The 21,723-nt window shown below is 38.9% G+C and overlaps 1 protein-coding gene across 4 annotated transcripts in view; it reads right to left on the bottom strand.

Moving 5' to 3' along the window:
* Positions 1-21,723, bottom strand: part of ripor1 (RHO family interacting cell polarization regulator 1) — a 75,605-nt gene that overhangs the window by 42,824 nt on the left and 11,058 nt on the right. The window contains exon 1 of one of the 4 annotated variants that reach the window (XM_036561653.1): positions 19,240-19,345. The exons of the other annotated variants lie outside the window; for them this stretch is intronic. Coding sequence (XP_036417546.1) covers positions 19,240-19,330 — 91 coding nt within the window. The 5' untranslated portion in view covers positions 19,331-19,345. Of the gene's footprint in view, positions 1-19,239; positions 19,346-21,723 lie in introns of those variants that run through there. 4 annotated transcript variants of the gene reach the window in all.

A 21,723-nucleotide genomic window follows, 5' to 3' on the forward strand; every position in this document is an offset into this window, starting at 1 on the left:
TGGTGTGTTAGTGTGTGTTGCGCTGGTCTGAGTGGATCACCTCAGTGTCACTGCTGGACTGAGAATAGTCCACCAACCAAAAATATCTAGCCAAGAGCGTCCTGTGGGCAGCGTCCTTGTGACCACTGATGAAGGACTAGAGGATGACCAACACAAACTGTGCAGCAGCAGATGAGCTATTGTTTTATTGTCCTGTATAATATTTATTGTCATATTTTACTGTTCGGACTATTTATTTTCTGGTGTTTATATATTCTGCACTCGTTTCACACTATTGTGTATCTGCACTCTGTGTAGTACTCTGTAATGCGCTGCTGCTGTGTTGCAGCATTGGGCCTGAAGAAAGGCATTTTGTTCCAGTGAATATTGTATATATTGAGAAACGACAATAAAGATTACTTGATTTGAAAAAATATCATTTCTGGTAAATGAAACATTTTTAAAACATAGTCAAAATATCTAATATTTTTGGTAATGTTATCCAGTGAATGTGTCTTATTACAATATATGTATATTGTAATAAGACAAGTAAAGTTATCTGCCAATAGAATTAGACAGCTGCAACAGATAAAATGACTTAAGTAAAGTCATCTATATGCTTCCATTGTATTTATTACTGTGTTGACAATTTAAACATAGAAAGATTTCAGGTAGGGAAGTGCACGGTTACTCGAGTTCTTGTGCAAGCCAACATAAGCTATTTCCCTTTTTTCAGTGATACCTTAACAAACTGACATTTTGGACACACCACACCATACACATTGTGCAGGAGACCACAAATCATCACCATCAATCATCGTGCTGATTAGTTCTAGTGTTAGCTCTTAGGTCATATGAACAGGCCCCCACGCATGCCTCATCTGACAAAAAAACCTACTGGTTTAATCCACATTCAGTAAACAATTTCCCTTCCCTCTGCTACTTTTGTGTAATAAAACATTTTCAAATGTACAGCTCTATCTGTTGCCAAATTAGTATCAGTTAATATCAGCTATTAATGGTAACCAAAGCTTATTTACAGTTAACTACCCAAACATCCATTCATTATCTCTTTTAGAAACTCAAATATCAAAAGTAGTCATGCACATTCCCAATTCCAACTATTTTTTTAGGAGTTGAGTAGTTTTCAATATGTGAGACAGCTAACAAAATGAATCTGGAGAGGGCAATGGAGAAAAGAAAGCTTTTGGTAATGAAAGCCTGTAGACAAATTACTTGTGCCAACACATTTATCTCAAAAATACACAGCTTGAGAGCTATGAGCAAAAGTATAATCAACCACTTCATTCAATGTTTGTGGATGCTTTTTACATATTTGGACAATTCAGACTGTCCCAAGTGCAGAAGCCTGTAACATACTATACAGTAATGAGAAAGCTGTTCAGTAGACTAACAGAAAAACACATGTATAGCAGTATTTTGGACTTGAAACAAAAAATGACTTTAATGACATGTCTTGAAATAATATAAAGCTGTATGTCACCACCCTACTGAAGAAGCAGCTCTCTTTGATCAGACACCAGAGCATTCTATGCAATACTTCTCATTAATTCAAGCTGAAAGCAACAGTTATCAGCATACACAACATTACGGTCATCAAGCCATCAGGAATGAAATACAGCAGTTAGACAGCAGCAATGCAGAGCTGTTATGACACTGGATATGTCTAGACGCAGGCAAATGTTTGTGTGAGTGAGTGTGTGAGAAGAAGCCAGAAGAGCTTGCATGCCTGGCTTTATGTAGCACGTTGTTTTGCATATAACAAAGCGGCCTAAGGGTCTTTCTGATTGACTCTTATGGTCTACCTAAACAGAGGGTGCACTGCCACATAACAGTTAGACGATCTGGCCCTTTCCTTAGAGTGATAATTAATTATTTTTCTTAACTATGTTCCTTTACTAAGCTTTATTCACTGTGCTGTCGCTATAGGCGTGTGATATTGGCTTTAGTGTGTATGCTTTTATATGAGGAGCACATGATCAGAATCAACCAAGAATGGAATTGGCTGATTTTTGTGCCAAACAAGCAATAAGCAATCAAGTAATATATTTTTATCATAAAAGCCATAAAAATGATCAGTGCACCTCTACTTTCTACTCCCTTGACAATAACCGTTAATTTAGAAATTAACTGTCTCTTAGGGGACATAAACTTAAATTCAATTCAGTTCAATTCAATCCGATTGTCCTTCGACCCACCTGACATATTGGCACATCTCAGAGGAGGAAAATCCACACATGTGGCACAGAATTTGCTTTCAAGACTTGTCGTAGTGAAGTTGTCAAACCTGTTTAATTTCATCTGTTATTGTGGAAACACAAATGACTACTTCTAATTTTAATGCCCATTAGATGAAGAAAAACAATACATGGAATGTCCAAATGTTTGTAGACACTTGCTCATCCACTGTTTCTTCAAAGGTAATTAATAAGGAGTTTGTATCCCCTTTGCTGCAGTAACAGCCTCTACTCCTCAGGGAAGGCCTTATACTAGATGTTGAGGACTGAACTGCATTAATAGTCAAGAGCATTAGTGAGGTCAGGTACTGATGTTGGATAATTAGCTCTGGATCAAAAAAAATGCTCTAACTCATCACAAAGGTACGGAGTGGAGCTTCATCACTCCTGAGAATGCAGCTGCACCAAAGCCCACAACTGGGGGGCTTTATACCCCTCTAGCTGACACTTGGCACTGGGCAGGGTGACCTTAGGCCCCAAGAGTGTCCCACTTTACCGCTGATTCATTTCTATGGCAATTATATAAACTAGGTAAAGGCAGTTAAAAGCTCCGTAAGCAGTGGGTGTATCTTACGCCAAATTCAGTAAATAAAAGGGCTGTCTGGATATTAAAAGCATGTGATTATGTAATAACACTCTTTTTACTGGGCATGAAGCTTGAAGGCAGATTAAACTTTAACGACTCGTATCTGCACTGCACATAGCTAGTGTTCTTTTGCATTAATGTTCAATCAAACACATTTACAAAGTTTGTCACCTCTCTGCTGCCACATAAACACAGACCTTTACGTGTATGCCTGGGGGTTATTGTCTTGTTAAAAAAAAAAAATTGGGTTATATCATCCTTATCTCTTCCACATACACATGGTCCACTGCAGCTTAAATCTACTTTGTACTTCTTTCACATGAACTGAAATTTATTGAAAAACTTGACTGAAAATTAAATATTAATATTAACTAACACTGAGCATTAACATGTATGAAAACCTTTTCACCTCTTGTTTTGAAAACTGTGACTATAAACATGTGTATTCATGACCTCCTGCTGGTGTGACTTCATGGTTATTTCTTCTCTTTAAATGTTGCACATTAACACAACTTGTGTGCTATAGTTCCCCCTTGTGGAGAGACTTTAGAATGCCAGACATGCACAAGTGAGTGGGTTTGAAAGCAAAGCCCACATGCTCAAAAAACAAGCTGTTTTCCATTGTGGTATCTGAGTCACTCTGGAATTCAGCTATGGACACCTGTGGGAAAACATTAATTATCATTTTTTTATAGTATTACAACTCGCCTGAACCACCAAGACACTTGATCTGTATGGACAACGCTGATAATTTTCCCTCTTATGGTATACTGCAAACTCCCAGCAGCAACAGTGTAGGGGTGCAACGATTATTCGACTTAGTCGACTAAAATCGACGACCAAATTAGTTTGCAACTAATTTAGTAGTCGAGTAGTTGGTGACGTCTTTACGCGTCTTTAAGCTCAGAAAAAAGGTTGTCAGTTGTGCTGTTTGTAAAACCGACCATGGCTGGCATGAGAGCACATCGTCCATGCTGGAGCATCTGAGGAGGAAACTCGGCTCACTGGATGAAGATTCATCTCGGTAAGATACGCCGCGTCCCAAATCGAATACTACCACACTAAATAGTTTGTAAAAATAGCGCATATACCATTAGAGGTACACATACGACACAGTTAGTGTCATATGTGAAGTACAGAACTGTGTGGTTTGGGACGCAGCGATAGTTGTGCTAGGAGTTTGTATCCCCGTTCCCCGTTTCAGTAAAGACCTGTGACTGTAGAATTTAATTGCAGCAAAGTGTAGACAGACAGCAGAATACACGAAGCACAGACCGCACTGTTTAAATTGAACATTTAAATTTAGATTGATTTTATCTGAATTAAATTTTTTTTATTATAATAGTTTTGTTATACTTTATTGCTGCTACTTTGCAGATCCTTGGTTATAAATTTTGACAGGAAAAATACATTGGAGTTTTATTTTTTAAATTTTGTATTAGCAAAAAAGTTCATTAAAACAGTGATTTCTTACATGTTATTCATCTATACTGTTTTCCATTGTTAGTTAGTAAATGCATAAACAACCTGAAGCTAAATTCAAAACCTAATAACTACATAAAAGGGTATCTGGTAATGTAGTGATTCATAATCCAATTAATCGATTAATCATTTCAGTAATCGATAGATTATTCGACTACCAAATTAGTCGTTTGTTGCACCCCTACAACAGTGGACAATTCACAATACCGCAGCCTAACAGCTTAATAATGCCCTGTAATAATCCATTCTTATAACTGCAAAAGGGAGTACACGTACATATTATTTTCGTACAAATTAGTCGTCTCTAGATCACTGTCATTATCTTTATCAACAAGCCAATTATAGCCTTTAAAGCACCACCATCATGTTACTTCAATCAACATCGATTAGCACCAATATTCAATTACACTGGTGTATCAGCCAGGCCTACTTACACGCAGTCCTGCATGTTTTTCCTATGTTAATACTAGACAAAACAACCACGTCAGATGTAGCCTACTCCAAACACGAACGGGCACAAATCTCAACTCAGTGTCTGATTGGAGAAGAGCTGGTGCAAAGAGCAGCTGAGTTTGATAGCATTGGATGGTGATTGGCTGTGGTCTTGATAGGGCAGTTGCCGTGGCGATTAGTAGCCTGTCAGCGTGAGTAAGGCTGGAGAACGAAAGCCTGTCATAGTGTGTTACTGGAGAAACTGCTGCAGCACCGCAAAGTTGCCTGTCTGCCTGAATGCTTGTCTAACAGTCGACGGCTGTGTTTGGGTGCCCATCTGGTTTGAGCGACAGTAAAATCACCCCATGAATGCAACTATGACCAGACAAAGAGATACTCAGAAACAAAAACAATCAGTTAATGCATTTCCTACATCTCATTCAAGTGTCCCATTCTTATGCCTGCTTATTCATACAAAACATCTGCACCATTCTCTAGATCACACATGTCAGAATCCAGTCCTCATGGGCCAAAACACTGCAGACTTCAGCACATCGCCTCATTAAACACACCTGATTCAGCTCATCAGCTTATTAGCAGGACCTTCTTGAACTGAATTCAGAGTGTTAGATGAGGGTAAACGGTAATCTCTGCACCACTTTGGCCTGAAAGGTCCTCAGTTTGACATGCCTGCCCTAGACTGAGCCTGTTACCATGTAAACCCATTCAAATGCTTTCTACCCTCATGCAAATTGCAAACATGAGATATCACTCCTTTCATTGAAAAGCTGATAACAGCAAGTACAACAGCAAGTTTCAAACAGTAGGTTAGCAGGATAGAAGTTACGAGAAACAGTCTGGCTAATCATTTCCTCATGCAACACGCTTATAACCGATATGATGCTATATTAATGGAGCCTTTATACTGACTGAGGCAAACTTTATCTTTAGAGCAGAGGGCGACATCAATGATTTCCATGCACTATAGTGCTGTCTAAGCTATAAATAGTTCTACAGTGTTAAGATACATGAAGAAAAAGAATTTTCTTCAGCTGCTGAAAACACAAAATATAGCAGCAAAATAGTTTATAGATATTTTTGGAGACCAGTGCAGCTTTAACACAAAAAAAACATTCCTCAGACACTTTTACAAACTTAAGAACAGCCCAACTTTTGTGATGTACAATTTATGAATGGGGTAAAGAATGTCTCACTAAATGTGTCAGACACTTACTGTCCACTTTACCGGAAACATCTCCCTTGTACTTAAAACTTGCTGGTCACGTTCTGAGGTCCTCTGCCTGACAAAACTGACCAAAGATGAATGGTGTAGGGAGGCTAAAAAACTGTGCCTAACCGATGGACTACAGTGTATATGAGTATAAATATATCACATGTATATAATATACCTACATTGCAACTCCACCAAAACATCCTGCTCTTCCATTGTATAGTACATCAAATATCAGTTTGAAATGTTTTTCTTTAACCAAATCTCTGCTGATATCTATGATTCCATATGATTCCAATATTAGCGTACATCCTTAAGGTGTACAATTACACCTATATAGCACGTGGCAGGGCTGTCAACTTGGCTCAGAACTGTAATTTTTGAGATGCAAAGAAAATGTTAACATAACTGTAATTAATGCCTTTTTGCTAAGACAATGTTAGGTGTCCTAAATCCACAAGAGGGCACGACTAAATACCAAGCATCCTTAAAAGCTCACGTTGTTATAAACGAGTGGTTTTCAGGCTGGGGGCTGCGAGAAAAAAGGAATGCAAGTCTACTCTGAGAAGTCTACAAGAATTTTCCATAAAATCTCCCACAACAATTATATTCTTGTGTCATCTGAATCTAAAGTGGCTATGTATAATCTAGAATAGCTGTGCACACATCAAGTATAGCACAAAAAGTGTCTAACTGGCGCAGGTGGCTGCAGCAGGTGTGTAACAGCACTTAGCCAAGCAGCTAAACTAGCAGCTCAGTTCTCTACCTTACATGTGTATCAATAATAAGTGGAAATTGCTATACTGCATTACAAAGCATCCAGCACTGGCTTGTAGGGGCAGGCAATATAAGAATATTTATCAGAGTCATGATAAAATGCATCAAATTACATCAAAATATGTTTTTCTGAGCATACTGTGGATATCATCAGCACTGACCAACTGCAAGTTTCATTACAATGAAAGCATAATTACACCTGTGCAACTGGATTGAGTTCATTGTGATACATACTTATACTACATACTACATATTTTTGCCAAATCGCCCACCCCTACCAGCTTTTTGAAGAAAAACTAAAAGTAGATTGATCTGATTCTTTTTTATTGCCACACGATGTTGTGGTAATTGTATCCAGTGCAACAAGATGTAATTCAACTCTGCTTGTAGCACAATATATGTAAACATACAGTATAATACATATACAGTAAACAATATACGATACAATACACATCTGATTTAACATCGGAGAATCATGAAAAATTGCACTGTAATTTCATCTGTGCATTCTTACAAAGGCTGGAAATCTTACAGTCAGACTACATTTACACCACTCAGAAGAGTTTGGTAACCTTACAGCAGTAGGAAAAAAGCTAAATCGCTCTGCTCAAAATATCTGAGTTGTTTAAGAGTCTTTAGTTGACCTCCTTCTCAATCAAATCAAATGTTTTACAAAACACAGTGCACTTAGAGTTTAAGAAGGTGCTGTCTGAACGCTCCCTTAAGCGTCAAAATAACGGCTGGATTACTCAGTTAATATATTATAATCACTTACTAAATAACAGAGATTGTATAAAAGCTCTACTTCAGGCAGACCTTTGAAACACATTATGAAAGCCTGCATTTGTCAGAAAGTGTCGGCCAGCTGAGGCAGCCCCTTCAGTTACCTCAATGAGAACGTATTTCTGCCTAAATGCGTTAAAAGTGGATACATTGCTTTATTCATGGCTGATTTGCTACGGAGCTGTCAGATGTTTGCAAGTATTCACATACATTCACATTAACTGCCAAGAAATGGATGTTTTGTTCATTTATGGTCAGCAATGGCCTGTTCCTCTGTGCATTTGCCAATGTGCGTGTTTCACTATCGCAACATTTCTCCAGGCGTGGAATATTTTGTGAGCTGCTGCAGAGCTAGAGACATTTTCTACATTTGAACTGCATCTCATTTTCTACCTTTGAATGTGCTTTTTTTCCTCCACTAACATCAATAAAGCACACAGTGAGTTTACACATACACTCCTAAACCCTGCCCCGTAAGCCATGATGACTCTGCGCAGCAGTTCAGGAAAGAATTTATAGCAGTATGAGGAATGCCAGAATAGTTCTGTCAGCTGACTGAACTGACTGAACTGTGTTGGACTGCCACGAGATTCCTGCACTGTGTTCAGACAGGGCAGTTCCATGAAGGAAAAAAATCCTTCTTCCACACACGAAAATCATTTGATCCAAATCACTAACTCAAACCATCTTGTACGAGGGGAAAAATATCCTCAGCTACCATCCACATGATCTTGGCCCATGGAGGGTAAAACTCTAATGAGCTATGAAGGTGTAACGAGGGAGAAGGGACCCTTGACCAGCAGCTGCTGACGAACTGATAGAGGGATGGAGAATAAGCCTGGAGGATGAGGAAACGGCAGCAGTGACTGCAAGCGAGAGCTGAGCTGAGGTGGTTATCTCTCCAGCAGCAGCAGCTGCTGTCTCCTCAGGACAGAGAACCACCAGGGAGCAGAGAACTGAGGCAGCGCCCACAGACACACCTGAGCCCGAGCTACAGACAGAAGCCCTGACACATATGCTCACTTCTTCACTCACTATCTCCTCTTAACCGCTCTCGGCTCCAGGGTTTCTCCACTGTTTTTGGAAGCAGACTTTTGTTCTATATTTATATTCAATTTTACTTTCTCAAAGAACTGGAAGTTTTAAATTTCCTGCTCTCTCTGATAAAACCACCCATTCACATGCAATTTTGATACATCTTTGTAAGCCTGTTAATGTCTAGTAAAAGCTACACTATGAATATTTCTGTTAAAAGAAGTAGCATTAATGAGACAGGACAAAAAATGCAGCCTGAAATAATAAACGCAAAATCAGAGGCATCGGGTTGTGAGACCTCTCAGAACACCTAACACATTTTTACGTATTAACATCACACGCACAGGGTCAAAAACGTTATTTCTTAAATGCAAAATCAACATTATACTGATGAAGTTGATGACAATAGTAGATCATTCACTTACATCCTCTGAAGACAAGTCCTGCAACAAGTTTTGACTGAGCTCTCTTTGAATATTCTTTCAATGTATATATTGTGGATGTTGTCAGTCATTCTAGATCACTGACCAACTGCATGTTTTACTACAAAGAGAGCACACTTAGTCCTGTTTAATTAGATTTAGAGCAGCTGATGAATGTTGAATGCACATCATCATGCTCATATTTTTTTTCCAATATCTTTACTATTGGTTCTTTTTTGCCTGTTCCAACTTACCAGATGCCAGGAAAAAATTAATATTGTGAATTTTGTCACAAAAATTTCAGTAAGTATTGTGATATCATATTTTTGACCACCAACAGCAGAGCAGTCTCTAAATCCCTAAATGTTGCATAGTGTAGCAATTTATTTGTTTATTGACCATCTAGGTCTTCTGCAATCTTTTAAATTGCTGTTTTGTGTTGACTTACTCATCAAATGCATTAAACTGCCCCTAAAAAGTAAGTCCTACTGCTTTTTAAGCACGCAGCGTGGCCCCTTAAACAGCAAAATAATTGGTGGACTACTTAACTAATGTAGTAGAATCAAGTACTATAATAGCATCGTAATACTATTTCAGTATGTGATCAGCCCTACTTCAAGTACACATCCGAAACACAGTATGAAAACTTGTGTTTTCAACAACCACTGCCTGATCTCATTCCTTTAACACAAACAAGCTGAACTGAATGAGAGGTGACTCAGACCTGACTCCTACTTTCACATCACGCTCAGCTGTTCACTCAGTATCTACCCTTAAATTACGTGACTACTACTTCTTAAAAGACAAGGTATATGGTGGAGACTATACAGAGCAGGTGCTAAGGTTAATTGAGGCTGTGTCCATATTTACTTACAGTACACTGATCCTACAGTGCATTATTTACACTTACAGGAAGTGGCATGTGGCTTGCTAATGAACAGCAGGTAAACAGGTGGAAAATCCTACTGCAATCTCAAACACACACACACACACACAGTTTGTACAGATGACTTACTTCAGAACACACGCATAAAAAACATGGCACAACCGGACGAGAGTATAGCCTACGTCCTGCTCCCTTCAGGGCCTCACTCAACACCACTCATTTACTGCCCCCTTCTTATCCTTCAGAGGACACATAGCTCCCATAGTCCACATGCCAATCTTTCTTCAAAAGTCTCAGTGAGCCTGCAGGCAGCTCCTTCCTCAGATTACAACTTCAAGAAAAGCTGTATGAGACCGACAGGTAGAACAGACACTGCCAACACGTTTCTGTAGCAAGGGACGACGTCCAACCGAGAGAAACGAGATCAAGCAGCTAATACAGGACAGACCTGAAAAAGATCAGACAAATCTGCAGTCCCTGCTCTAAAAAGGCACTTACAGAAGTCATGAAATCAAAATCACAGCAAGTACTGAAAGCAGCAATCCAACAATGAATGCAGTTACAGTCGCAGATGAAGCAAACAGGCTATACGAGCTTCATGTGCTGATTAGCACAGTCCTTCAGTGTGCTTGGACATCGTGGCACTAATCTTCAAAAGATTTCAAAAAGGCAGCTTCCACAGAAAACAAATGGGCACCGGTCACAATATATTTACTCAAAACGGATACATCTGTATTGCCCTAAAAAAACAAAAATGATACATTTACAACACAAACTGTACAGGGTGTTATAAATTACATACTACATGATATACAGGCATGGCATTTCCATAATGTAGTGCAGTCAGAGAGTAAAGCATAAGCAATAGTATCTCCTTATGATAAGAGCATGAGAGTGTGAAAGGAAGAAAGTAAGCCTGCTGGACCACCATCAGATTTTATTTATTGCCCCTGCTCTAAATGAGCAAAAGTGTTTTCCCCGCCTAGTAATGGATTTCCATTAAGATGAACTGACCGTATATTCCAAAAGTACTAAAAATCCTTAAAGCCATTATGCAGATGAGAAATAGGCCTAAAAAGCTGTATTCCTACCTTCTGTGTACGACGAGAAGGTCCAGTTTTACCCTGTCCAGTCATCCCCGGGACAATAAAAACAGCGTACGCGATGATGTTTAAACTGTTTTGGGACACTTCAGGGCAGATTTACTTGTGTGTATAAGCTTAACACTTAATGACTGTAAAACAGGGTAATACAACGAGAAGATGTCAGCCATACACATCGACTCTAAATTCAGCAATGTTTAATCCAAAAACTGTTTTAATTTACTTTATACAATCCATTTTTTGTGAATTTTCTACCACTATAATGCTAATTCCCATTAGCCTATCAATGTACATTCCTGTGTAATATTAGCATTAAGCTAATAGTTGTGTCTGTTCACATTTTTAAGCATGCAGCATCTTAAACCTGTACAAATAAAGCTTTGCAAAGATTTGTTTTGCATTTCAGGAACATCTTTACAACAAAGCAAAGAATCACTTTACTTTGGTTACAGAGCTTTTGATACATATCCTCTCATACATATGCACATATTTTTTTTTGACCACAGATATGTTAGTATGCATTGTGTGTCTGAGCATATACCTGTATGCATGCATGTGTTAAAACTGTGCATTACTATCTGACATTTATCATTTTTGAGAATTATGTAACATGATACTACAAAAAATGTAATGAAAAGAAAAATGTAACGTAAACTAAGCAGTAAAACATTTTTTGTTGTTCTGATTGTTCTGGGACCGTTCTGAAAAATGTTAGTCCAGAGCCCTGTATGGCTATAATAAGTACAATAAATTTTTATATTAATGTAGAGAACTCAGATTTGTGAAGTCTGTCCCCAGCTGACCTATTTGACATCCAACCACAACCTACACAAACAACAGGATCAATCTGTAATGGATAAAATATAGTAAACTGCTTACATATATATATTAGAAGACACCAAGCTTATATTCATCTTCCTGTGGATCAGCCCATCTGATGGTAACCACCCTAGCATTGGACCCCCTTGAACCCAAGACTTCTAGTTTAATCCCCAGCTGGTCATTAAGTAGCTTAAGTGTCACTTGATGCTGCAGCAGTATAGTCAGCCATACTGCCTCAACAGAGTGCAGCACAGAAATACAGACATACTGCAATAAAATAATTGCATATTCATTTTTATATGGGCTTAAATATTTCTCCAAAAGTAACAGCACAAACAACTGACTCTTACTACAAAAACTACGAAGACCACTCAACTACCTCCACAATTAACGTGAAACACCATTTCAACATACTGCTAAGCAGTCACTCTCCATGTAGCACCAAGAACGACTTGCACCCTCACTCTCCTGGATGGTCTAGAATCATTCTTGTGTTATTATTTTGTTTAAGTGAAATGCTACAAAGTCCAGCAATCTACTCTTTCACTTCTTTTCTTTAACCCCAAAAGTAAAGGAGAAATTCACAGCATCTAATCACTGCCTGTAGAAAGCTCCTATGAAGATGAAAAATAGAAATACCATAACCATAAACTTTTCACCCTGCTTTTTATCTCCCAGTGGAGGCTCCCTACAGAGCGGGTTTAAGATGGAACAGCACATCCTGCGGCCACTCTAAGCCACAGCCACACTTCAAAAGCAATGCTAATTCAGCAGCTACAGGGAAAAGGGCAAGTGGATCAGCTAAGAAAAGTATGATTCAAAGGCAGGATAAAAGTAGACCAAGCTGCTCGACTGTCTGTGCGTTTAAATCTCTGTGTGAAGGGAACCGCAGAACTTGGTGGCAGAAGAATCTTAACACATATGAAAGCGAGCAAACTGGTTGACCAAACAGCTATCGTCTTAATTCCAGATGCAGTTGCATGTCTTACAGCGACATCACTGCTGTGATCTCTGACCCTCCTCACACGTCCCAATCTGCAAGTTCTTTTTGGGGTACAGGTGGTCTTTAGGCCTTTGCCATCTTCCCCAAGAGAAGTCACAAAAGTCTACAACATTATGAGATAGATAAGACCTAACAGCCACGGCCAAAGTTCCACATGTGGACTAAAATGACCATCTGACTAAAATGACTAATGCTTTTCTAAATTTAGCAGGTTATTTCAGGACTTGGCCCAGGGAGTCTGCTCTCAGTCCTTTTTCTTTTTGGAATGAGAGATTTCCATTCTGAAATTGTCAGCACCAGCCACAGACATTTCAGTCCCTAATACAATTAAAGGATGCGAGCAGATTGTTTATTTAGAGCCAAAAGTGCCTTGTTGCTGGGAAGAACTCATTCATATTCAGAGCGACATCTCACAGAGGGGAATGCATGTGGCTGTGTTTTTTTTTCATCATTTTTCCCTTCCTCATTTCCTCTCATCCTTTTTCAATAAACAAGAGAGGGGGATCATCTTAGAGCCAAGGGGCTAAGAGACAGTACAGCGGACGGAGAAGGATCAGACACGGAAATCTTTACTTCCCCTTTATATCATATATTAGTGACTGTAAGTCCAGACTACTTCTGATTCCTCCATTACATGAACTAGGTTCAATAGTGACGTCTGGCTGAGCCTGTTGGAGAACAGACGCTATGAGGAGTGAAAAACTCATAGTTCAATGTGTCAGAACAAGGAAGGAAATCTTGCAGTCAAGGGAGCATGCACTGGTGCCCTACGCTGCCAGTAATGTGTCTATGTACAGACTATGCTAAGTAACAGGAATAGTTAGTCAGGTCTAGTTGACATAAAAATAAAAAAAGTTACTGATTTTAAAGATCTAAAAATTCCAGTAAACAATAATGTCAATGTGTATCATTTATTATGGTCAACAATGCAGCAATTAAACAAACTCCAACAGCTTTACTTAAACAGCACTTATTGAGTGAGATGATTGTTTCAACTGTCATATTAATAAACAGCAGAAACTCTTAAAATCCTTACATTATATGAATACTGCAGTGCAGAAGGGGGCTTCCCTGATCTCTCTGGTTTCATTGGTTTCTAGATTTTATCAGATCATCATTTTTATCAGTTTGTTTCATAGGAAGGTAAATTAACACACTTATGATCAAGACCAGTAGTTGAATATAATGACATTATGGTGGATTACAGAATAAAATATAGCCGCAAGCGGCAATGAGCGGGTTCAAGCATGCAACAGCAGTATGGGCCCTTCTGCAGGTTTAGCCCATTAGGCCTAAAAAGGCCTCAAGCTTTTGGTTTAGCCCATTAGGCCTAAAAGGCCTTAAGCTGTGGGTCTTATTTATAGGCAGAGTGAATAGAACTGAAAGGAAGTCAGTTCATCAAAAGGCCTTCAGTTGCCATAAACAATGATCAGAGGTCTTTAAACACATTATAGGTTTATATTCATATGTACTGATCTACACTGGTTTGTAGAACATCCAAGAGGTTGTCAACATACATGTCTAAACTACATGACTACTGGCAGCATTTCCCACATAGTAGCACTTGCACAGTGGATTGGTTCTATATTTAAGCCATTGATTTCTTGTAGGCCATAATGAGGCCCAATGCACTCATAAGAGGCCCTATTGGTGTGAGGAGCTCAGTGAAAGTGGGTCAGAATTAGTGACAAAGGCCACAATATGGTTTCATTCTTGATCAGGGACCATATCCAAAGAGGTTCACCAAGTTTTGGTCAGAATGACCTTTTGACCTTTGTATAATAAGCCTTTGTATAGTGAAATCTTTGAATGAATAAGCCAAAATAAAAGACAAGCAGTGCAATTTTTGACTTAACATGTAATTAGAAAGTTGTTCATGAGAGTGAACTGAGTCACATGGCTCCATTTGTTTATCTGTCGACCTTGTAATAACATTGTAATAGCATTTTAGTTTTTTTGAGTGCTGAAGTGCCCCCTAAAGGTCAATCTGGACCAAAACTGGCCAAGACCATTAGAGTCCTAATTTGTAAAAGTATTACAAGTTTGGAGATGATCTGACCAATGACTGTTGAGTTACAGCAAATCAAGCTAGCAATGCCATGGTTGAAGTAATTAATTGATTGATTCTCAATACACTTAGTGGAATAGTCAAAATGTTTTTGATAATTATTGAGGATCAGTGTCTTCTGAATCTTACGATACTAACTTGATGATAATTGGCAAAAAAACCAGAGACTAGTTCGCAAGAATAGGTTTTTCATATTATGCAAATTAGCTCAAAAACTAAGGGGGTGGGGCTAAAATTGACTGCAGGTGCACTTGTTCAGCACGTCCCAAGGAATCAGCAGAAAAAAGAATTTTGTCTCTATCTCACTCTGATCAAAAGTTACAGGCAAAAATATGAATAAAGTTGAAAAAGATGAAAAGTTGAAACATAGGACTAAAGTAAAGCATGAGCTCAGTGAAAGAGGGTCAGAATTAGTGAAAAGGCCACAGTATGGTGTGATTCTTGATCTGGGACCATATCCAAAGATGTTTACCAACTTTTGGTCAGATTGACCTTTTGACCTTTGTATAATAAGCCTTTGTATAATGTAGTCTTCGAATGAATAAGCCAAAATACCAGACAAACAGTACAATTTGTGACAGAACATGCACTTAGAAAGTTGTTCATGTGAGTGACCTGAGTCGTACGGAACCATTTGTTTATCTGTCGACCATGTAATAACATTGTAATAGCATTTTAATTGATTTTTAAGTGTTTTTGAGTGCTAAAGCGCCCCCTAAAGGCCAATCTGGACCAAAATTGGCATACACCATTATAGTCTAATTATGTAAAAGTCCTTAAAGTTTGGACATGATCTGACCAATGACTGTTAAGTTATAGCTAATCAAGCTAACAATTCTATGGCCGCAGTAATTAATTGATTGATCCACACGACCCTGAGTAGAAAAGTCAAAATGTTTTTGATAATTATTTGCCTACACATGCCAGACCAAGTTCGAAAAGATTGGATCAAAATCCAGGGACTAGTTCGAAAAGTAGGCTTTTAAAACAGTTACCGATTACAAAAACTCTATGCAGTTTTGTAATAATATGCATTTGCAAAATTGTTTGGAATAACGTACTACATACGATACACAAGGATTTTCAAGCAAACTTGTAATAAAATAGTAATAATATGTAATAATATGTTCATTTTTATGAATAGCGCCCCCCAGTGGTCAAATTTTTTCAAACTTGATTGGTTGTTAGAAAGTGGCTATATGTAGAGATCGTTCAAGTTTCATGATGATTGGTCAATGTTAAGCCTGTTAAAAGCCTGCTAAATGCTGATTGGCCAATGGCGACCATATACTTCAATGAATCAAACTGTCCTTATGGATTCACTTATAGTCTGGCCACCAGATGGTATCTGCAAAGTTTCAGCCTGATCGGATGTACGGACGTTGAGAATGCCATGTTGTTTCGAAAAGTCAAAATGTTTTTGATAATTATTGACCTTCCAGCTCTTCTGAATTTTTTGACACCAAAAACATGAGGATCGGGCAAAAATTGTAGGACTAGTTCGCAAAAAAAGTAGGTTTCGCATATTATGCAAATTAGCTCAAAATCTAAGGGGGCGGGGCTAAATGGTCCAAATGGCAAAGTTGTTTGGTTGGACCCAAGGAACCAGGAAAAAAAATATGGCTTGTCTGGCAAAAATCTGGTTTAGGAGTTATGGACCCAAACGGGTTGACCTGTGCTATAGCGCCACCTTGTTGCCGACTGGGCTGATTCCTTGCGCCTGAGTAGCAGGAGGGACTACTACCTATTGACCAAGTTTCAAGTCTCTAGGACTTACGGTTTGGGCTGTGTGTTCCGTTTCAGGGAAGAAAAAGAATAGGAAGAAAAATCTTGACAATTACAATAGGGTTCAGTGCATTGCATGCTTGAACCCTAATGATGGAACACAGGAATATCACCAGTCAGAACTGCTTCCACTGACTAGTGAAAAACCAGAGTACAGTAAATACATCAAATATTAGTTTGAAAAAATGGTCAAATCTAAACATCTACCTGTGGCAAATAATTTTTATTACAGTATCTTTCTACAATATCTTTCCACATCCCTAAAAATCATTGCACTAATTGTTCAAGTATGTCCAGAGAACGTGCTGAAGTTGACAAAAATGTTAAAGCTCTCTTAAATCACTGTACCTTTAGCAATTTCTCCAGTTCAGAATAAAAACACCTGACAGGTTGCCCAAAAATACTTCTACCAACATGAGAAAACAACACTGCCCAGAGGAATTTCACTGCAAGAGATGTGATGGGTGATACGAATCTGTCTGCCTGTACTAACATGACTCAAAGGAACTGGTGTAAGAAATTTTTGAAAAAGCCCTGGAGCACAAAGCCACCGTTCACCACTGACAGCTTCTGTCACAGAAACTCACTAAGCAGAGTCACAAGGTGCTTTAGTCAAACAAAAGAAAATGCATTAATGCAAAGATTGACATAAAAGATTAAAACGTGTGTGGCTTTAAGCTCTGCAGTGCATTTTCCAAGTGCCTTGGCCAACAGTTAGCAGCGTAGAGATGCACCCACCCAAGGCACAATGTACTCCGTGGGCAATTTATTATTTATTAAAGGGAAAAATTATGATTATCAGTCCTATATTGGAACTGAACTGATAATTACAAATGATAACTTGCTGCACCTCATTCATGAACTATAGTATGAATTGTTTAAAACCATAAACAAATCAATTTTCAGTTATTACTATCCATATAGAGACTCCATATTGTTGCATCACCACCCCTACATTTTCAGGTTCCAAACACTGTTTTTTCCACCTTCTACACATGCAAGGGTGTCTTCATTGCTGCATGGCTAGTCCTAAGAGTGCTTAGCATTCTCCTTAGAACTAAGGATGTGCCCTCTGACTACATTCTGCTTCTGTAAGAGTTACTAATCTGATACTCAGTTAGGTGTAGTTACGGAAAAAACAACCACCAAAAAAGGCTTATTTTTATTTACTGTAGGCTTTTTCAGCAGTAGCACTGGTTTGAGGAGATTAAAAATTCAGTAGTACAAAAATTTAGCAGCTCATAGAAAATACATTTGAAAACGTTACATTAATCAAAAAACAACCAAGGGAAATCAGCAGGGTTGAGCAGGATGAGCAACAAAGGCCAGCGGTAGATGAGCTAACTGTAGACCTGACCATTGCAATGTTGGACGGCCCATCTTCTACAGCTAGTATTTTTTTTCTGCGCAGTGGACAATGTGCTAACATCTTACTGAAGTAACACTAAGAACCCAGAAATATCATTTCACTAATTTTTTTGTAGTAACTAAGAGTATAAAACATGAGCAAAACTGACATTTTAAAATCCATGTTTCACTGAATTTCTGACTTGTATGTCCTTTCCGTAACAAAATGTAAAAAATAGCTTAACAAAGAGAGAACAAACTGAGGTAATAAAGCTACACTATGTATGTTTTGGGGATTTGGAGACCTCTCTGGTGGAACTGTGTAATTGCATGCAACAATTTGGGCCCCCTCCCCGAGCAGATTAATCTGATGACTGCTAGTGCGTTGAAAGAGCATTCAAAGAGAATTCAGTCGAAAAGTGGTAAAGTATGTACCTTCCTTACTACTGTAGACACAAAATTTTAGCATGTTTTTTTTCTCCTGACTCAGTAATGCTACTTCTTTCACCTTTAACAAAAAAGTTAAAGTGCAGCTTTACAACCCTGTGAGATATAACACCAAGGAACGTTCTTTGATTAAACTGAGAAGAAAAAAAAGGGTCTAATCAATAAAAAAGTGCAAAAAAGCTTTGTATTGTGTCATTTTGAGGTCAACAATCCACAGCACACCCCTGTTCTTTTGCCTCTACACAAGGCTGGCAAGTGTAATCTGATTAGCTGAGCGAGCAGACCAGCAAGGTGCCATGAACCTGCCAAAACACGCAGGCTTGTGTCTGTGTCCTCTAAAAGCAGCCATGGTAGATGCTAACAAACCACAAGGAAGTGACAAGGCTCCTTTTGGGGATGGGGGGAGAGACAGGATTAGTCAATCACTGAATGTCTCACGTCAGAAACACCTGGGTGGCCTATGTGACTGTAAGTCTCCTGTGTTTGGTAGAACAGAACAAAACTCTGGATTTTTTTACATGAAAACAATTAATGACAACGGTCGCTTAGTCATCATCAGACGGCTGCGAGTGTTACAAACGTCAGCGTCACCATTCCATGAATATACAACCAAACTGTAGACGTTCTATGTTTATTCTCTGGTTTTGTCACAGAAGCTCTTGTGTGTACGCAGACATTTTGGTGGCAGAAGAGGAATTACATAATGACTGAAAGCATGTACAACGCAGCATAATAAAATGTATTCTAGGTACTGTTTGTGTGCGTGTGCGGTTTCTCCGTAGTCTGAACCTACCATGTGTGCACATGTGTGCCCTGGGAGAGAGTGAGTCACACGGCGCAGCTGCATGCTCAGCCTGTCTGCCTCTTTTCAGCACTCGCTCCATAATAACACACCAGCCAGGCGGAGGGTAATGACATGCTACAGAAATACACTCCGCTGTCACACGCTGGACAACACGCACAGCCCTGAATCAGTGCCCACCCCAGAATTACACACAGCACAGCACACACACTCACAGGACGAGTACGACTAGACTCCGCACATCAGATATTCACACAGCCATGAGCCATTTTTAGACGTGCATTTGATGATACGCTGCCACAGCTATAATGACAAACAGTCTAAACACAGAGTCAGTGCAGAGCTGAGCTTGAGCCGGGCATGAACTACATGACTTGTAAAATCCTAACTCAGAGAAGACAGCATCTCTCATTTGAAGGGCAAATCCACCAATTATTAGAAATTTCTGTATAAACTGTTAAGATGTAAACAAAGTCTTGTTGTTTTGACATGAAACGCTCCAATCCAAAGAAACTTGATGAAACAGAGCTGTTCACAGTAGTGACTGGAACCAGACATCTGAAGTGTCTAAAACCTACCTCACCAAAGGTAATGACATGACATGGTTATGAACACATGCCTGATGCCTGAGATATAATTTTAAGATAGTTTTGAGAAAAGATTTTGGACTAAAATGGAGTTTTAAAATACATGCAGGGCACAGAGATACAGTCATATGCATAAGTTTGGGTGCCCCTGGCCAAACTACATGGCCTTTTATGGAATTTAACATAAAAAATAAAATGTGGCCTGTTGATGCATTTGATGCATTTTATATTTTATGTGTTATTCTGTTCCAATATCTTACACTCAGTGAAGAAATTTTACAAAATTTTGCAGAAAACTCTGAATGCATTTGTTTACATCTCAACAACTGAACATTTCAGTGGAATTCCCTTTTACAGAATTTCTTATCCGTAATTAGTGAGGGCATGCACACTAGACAGTTATGCAAAGAGAGGGTATTAAACACATAACAAGTTTCAGCCACAAATAAGCACTCAAAATACCAAATCTCACAAAGAAGGCTTAACTGGACGGGACCTGTTTGTGCTTTTATGCCCACATAGTAAAACGCAAACTGTGGGTGAATATGTGGTTGGGAAATGCAGATATCATTCTACTCTGCAGCAAGAATGAAAAAAGCGCATTACTATGAACTAGAGCTGGGCGATATGGCCAAAAATGTTATCATGATAAACCAAATTCATATCGTTTGATATTGATACATATTGCGATAAATGTCAAATCATTATTTCTTTTGTTTGAAGTTTGAAGGCAAATTTTTGCTCCTGGATGGTTAATTCCTGTTTTAAACTCTTCTTTATAGTCAGAACATGACAAACACTTGCCAAACAGTGGAACATTTCACAAATCTGTCATGGGAGAGTGGGAGAAAGTTTCTGGTTAGCTGTTTTTACCAGCTGGAAAAGCACGGCTGCAATTCCTGTAATAGTCTTAATTTAAGAAAGAAAACAGATTATTTTTAGCTGTCTGGTGACGAGTGCTCAGCTATCCCGTTACAAATGCTAAACAAGTGGCCAACAACAGTGCTAAACTCTTTAGTTTCTCAACAACATCAGATTAGTACAAACAGCAAACATTAGCTGGCTCAGTACGTCAGCGATGGATCACACTGCCTTACTGCCGTCACTCCTACCACATCCATGTCAGAGCACATCACAGTATTCAAACACCAGCTAACAGACATCTGGATTTCTCTATAGTAATTTGAGGGGTGAACCACAATATATCTAACACCAGACAAACGGAGTCCTCCTTTTTATGTATGTTTAAACTGAAAGTGGTGCTTTTGTGTATTGTTTGATCTACAGTATCATCAATTCACCGTGTTGTGCGAGTGACGGAGTGCTACTTCAAGTTAGCCAGCTGCTAAAAACAGCTAGCCTGGAAAGATAGCGTTCTCTCGCTCTCCAATGCCTCACAGCTTCCTCAGTTTACTTTCGTTTATATCAGGGTTGCATGAACCCACTTCTTTCTTTCACTTTTGTTGCTTGGGAATGCACTAATAATAATACTAAAATATGACTGAGTGCTGTAACAGCAGACATGATTTAACGCTGCTAAAGCTTCTTAGGATGTAAGGAAAGAGTTAAGTTCCCTCTAAGCCAGTAGTTACGCCACTTATCTCGTCACTCACACTTGGTCACAGGAGAACAGATCGCCGGTCGCTCCACTTAAACAGGGAATGTACAACTCCACGTTTCAGACGTTGCCAAAGTATATTTGGCAACTCATTTTACTCGTCGCCCCCTCCCTCTCTAATCATGTCGAAAAACTCAGAAGTGCGCCCTCTCTTGGCGACAGCAGAGTAGTGTCGGTAGAAAACGCCACCAGGGCTGTTGCTAGAATGCGGAAGTGTGAAAATGGTGTATTATATCGAAAATTTGTCAAACATTTTTTATAGTTGTATCG

This window comes from Colossoma macropomum, unplaced genomic scaffold, assembly GCF_904425465.1.
Source record: "Colossoma macropomum unplaced genomic scaffold, Colossoma_macropomum, whole genome shotgun sequence".
NCBI lineage: Eukaryota > Metazoa > Chordata > Actinopteri > Characiformes > Serrasalmidae > Colossoma > Colossoma macropomum.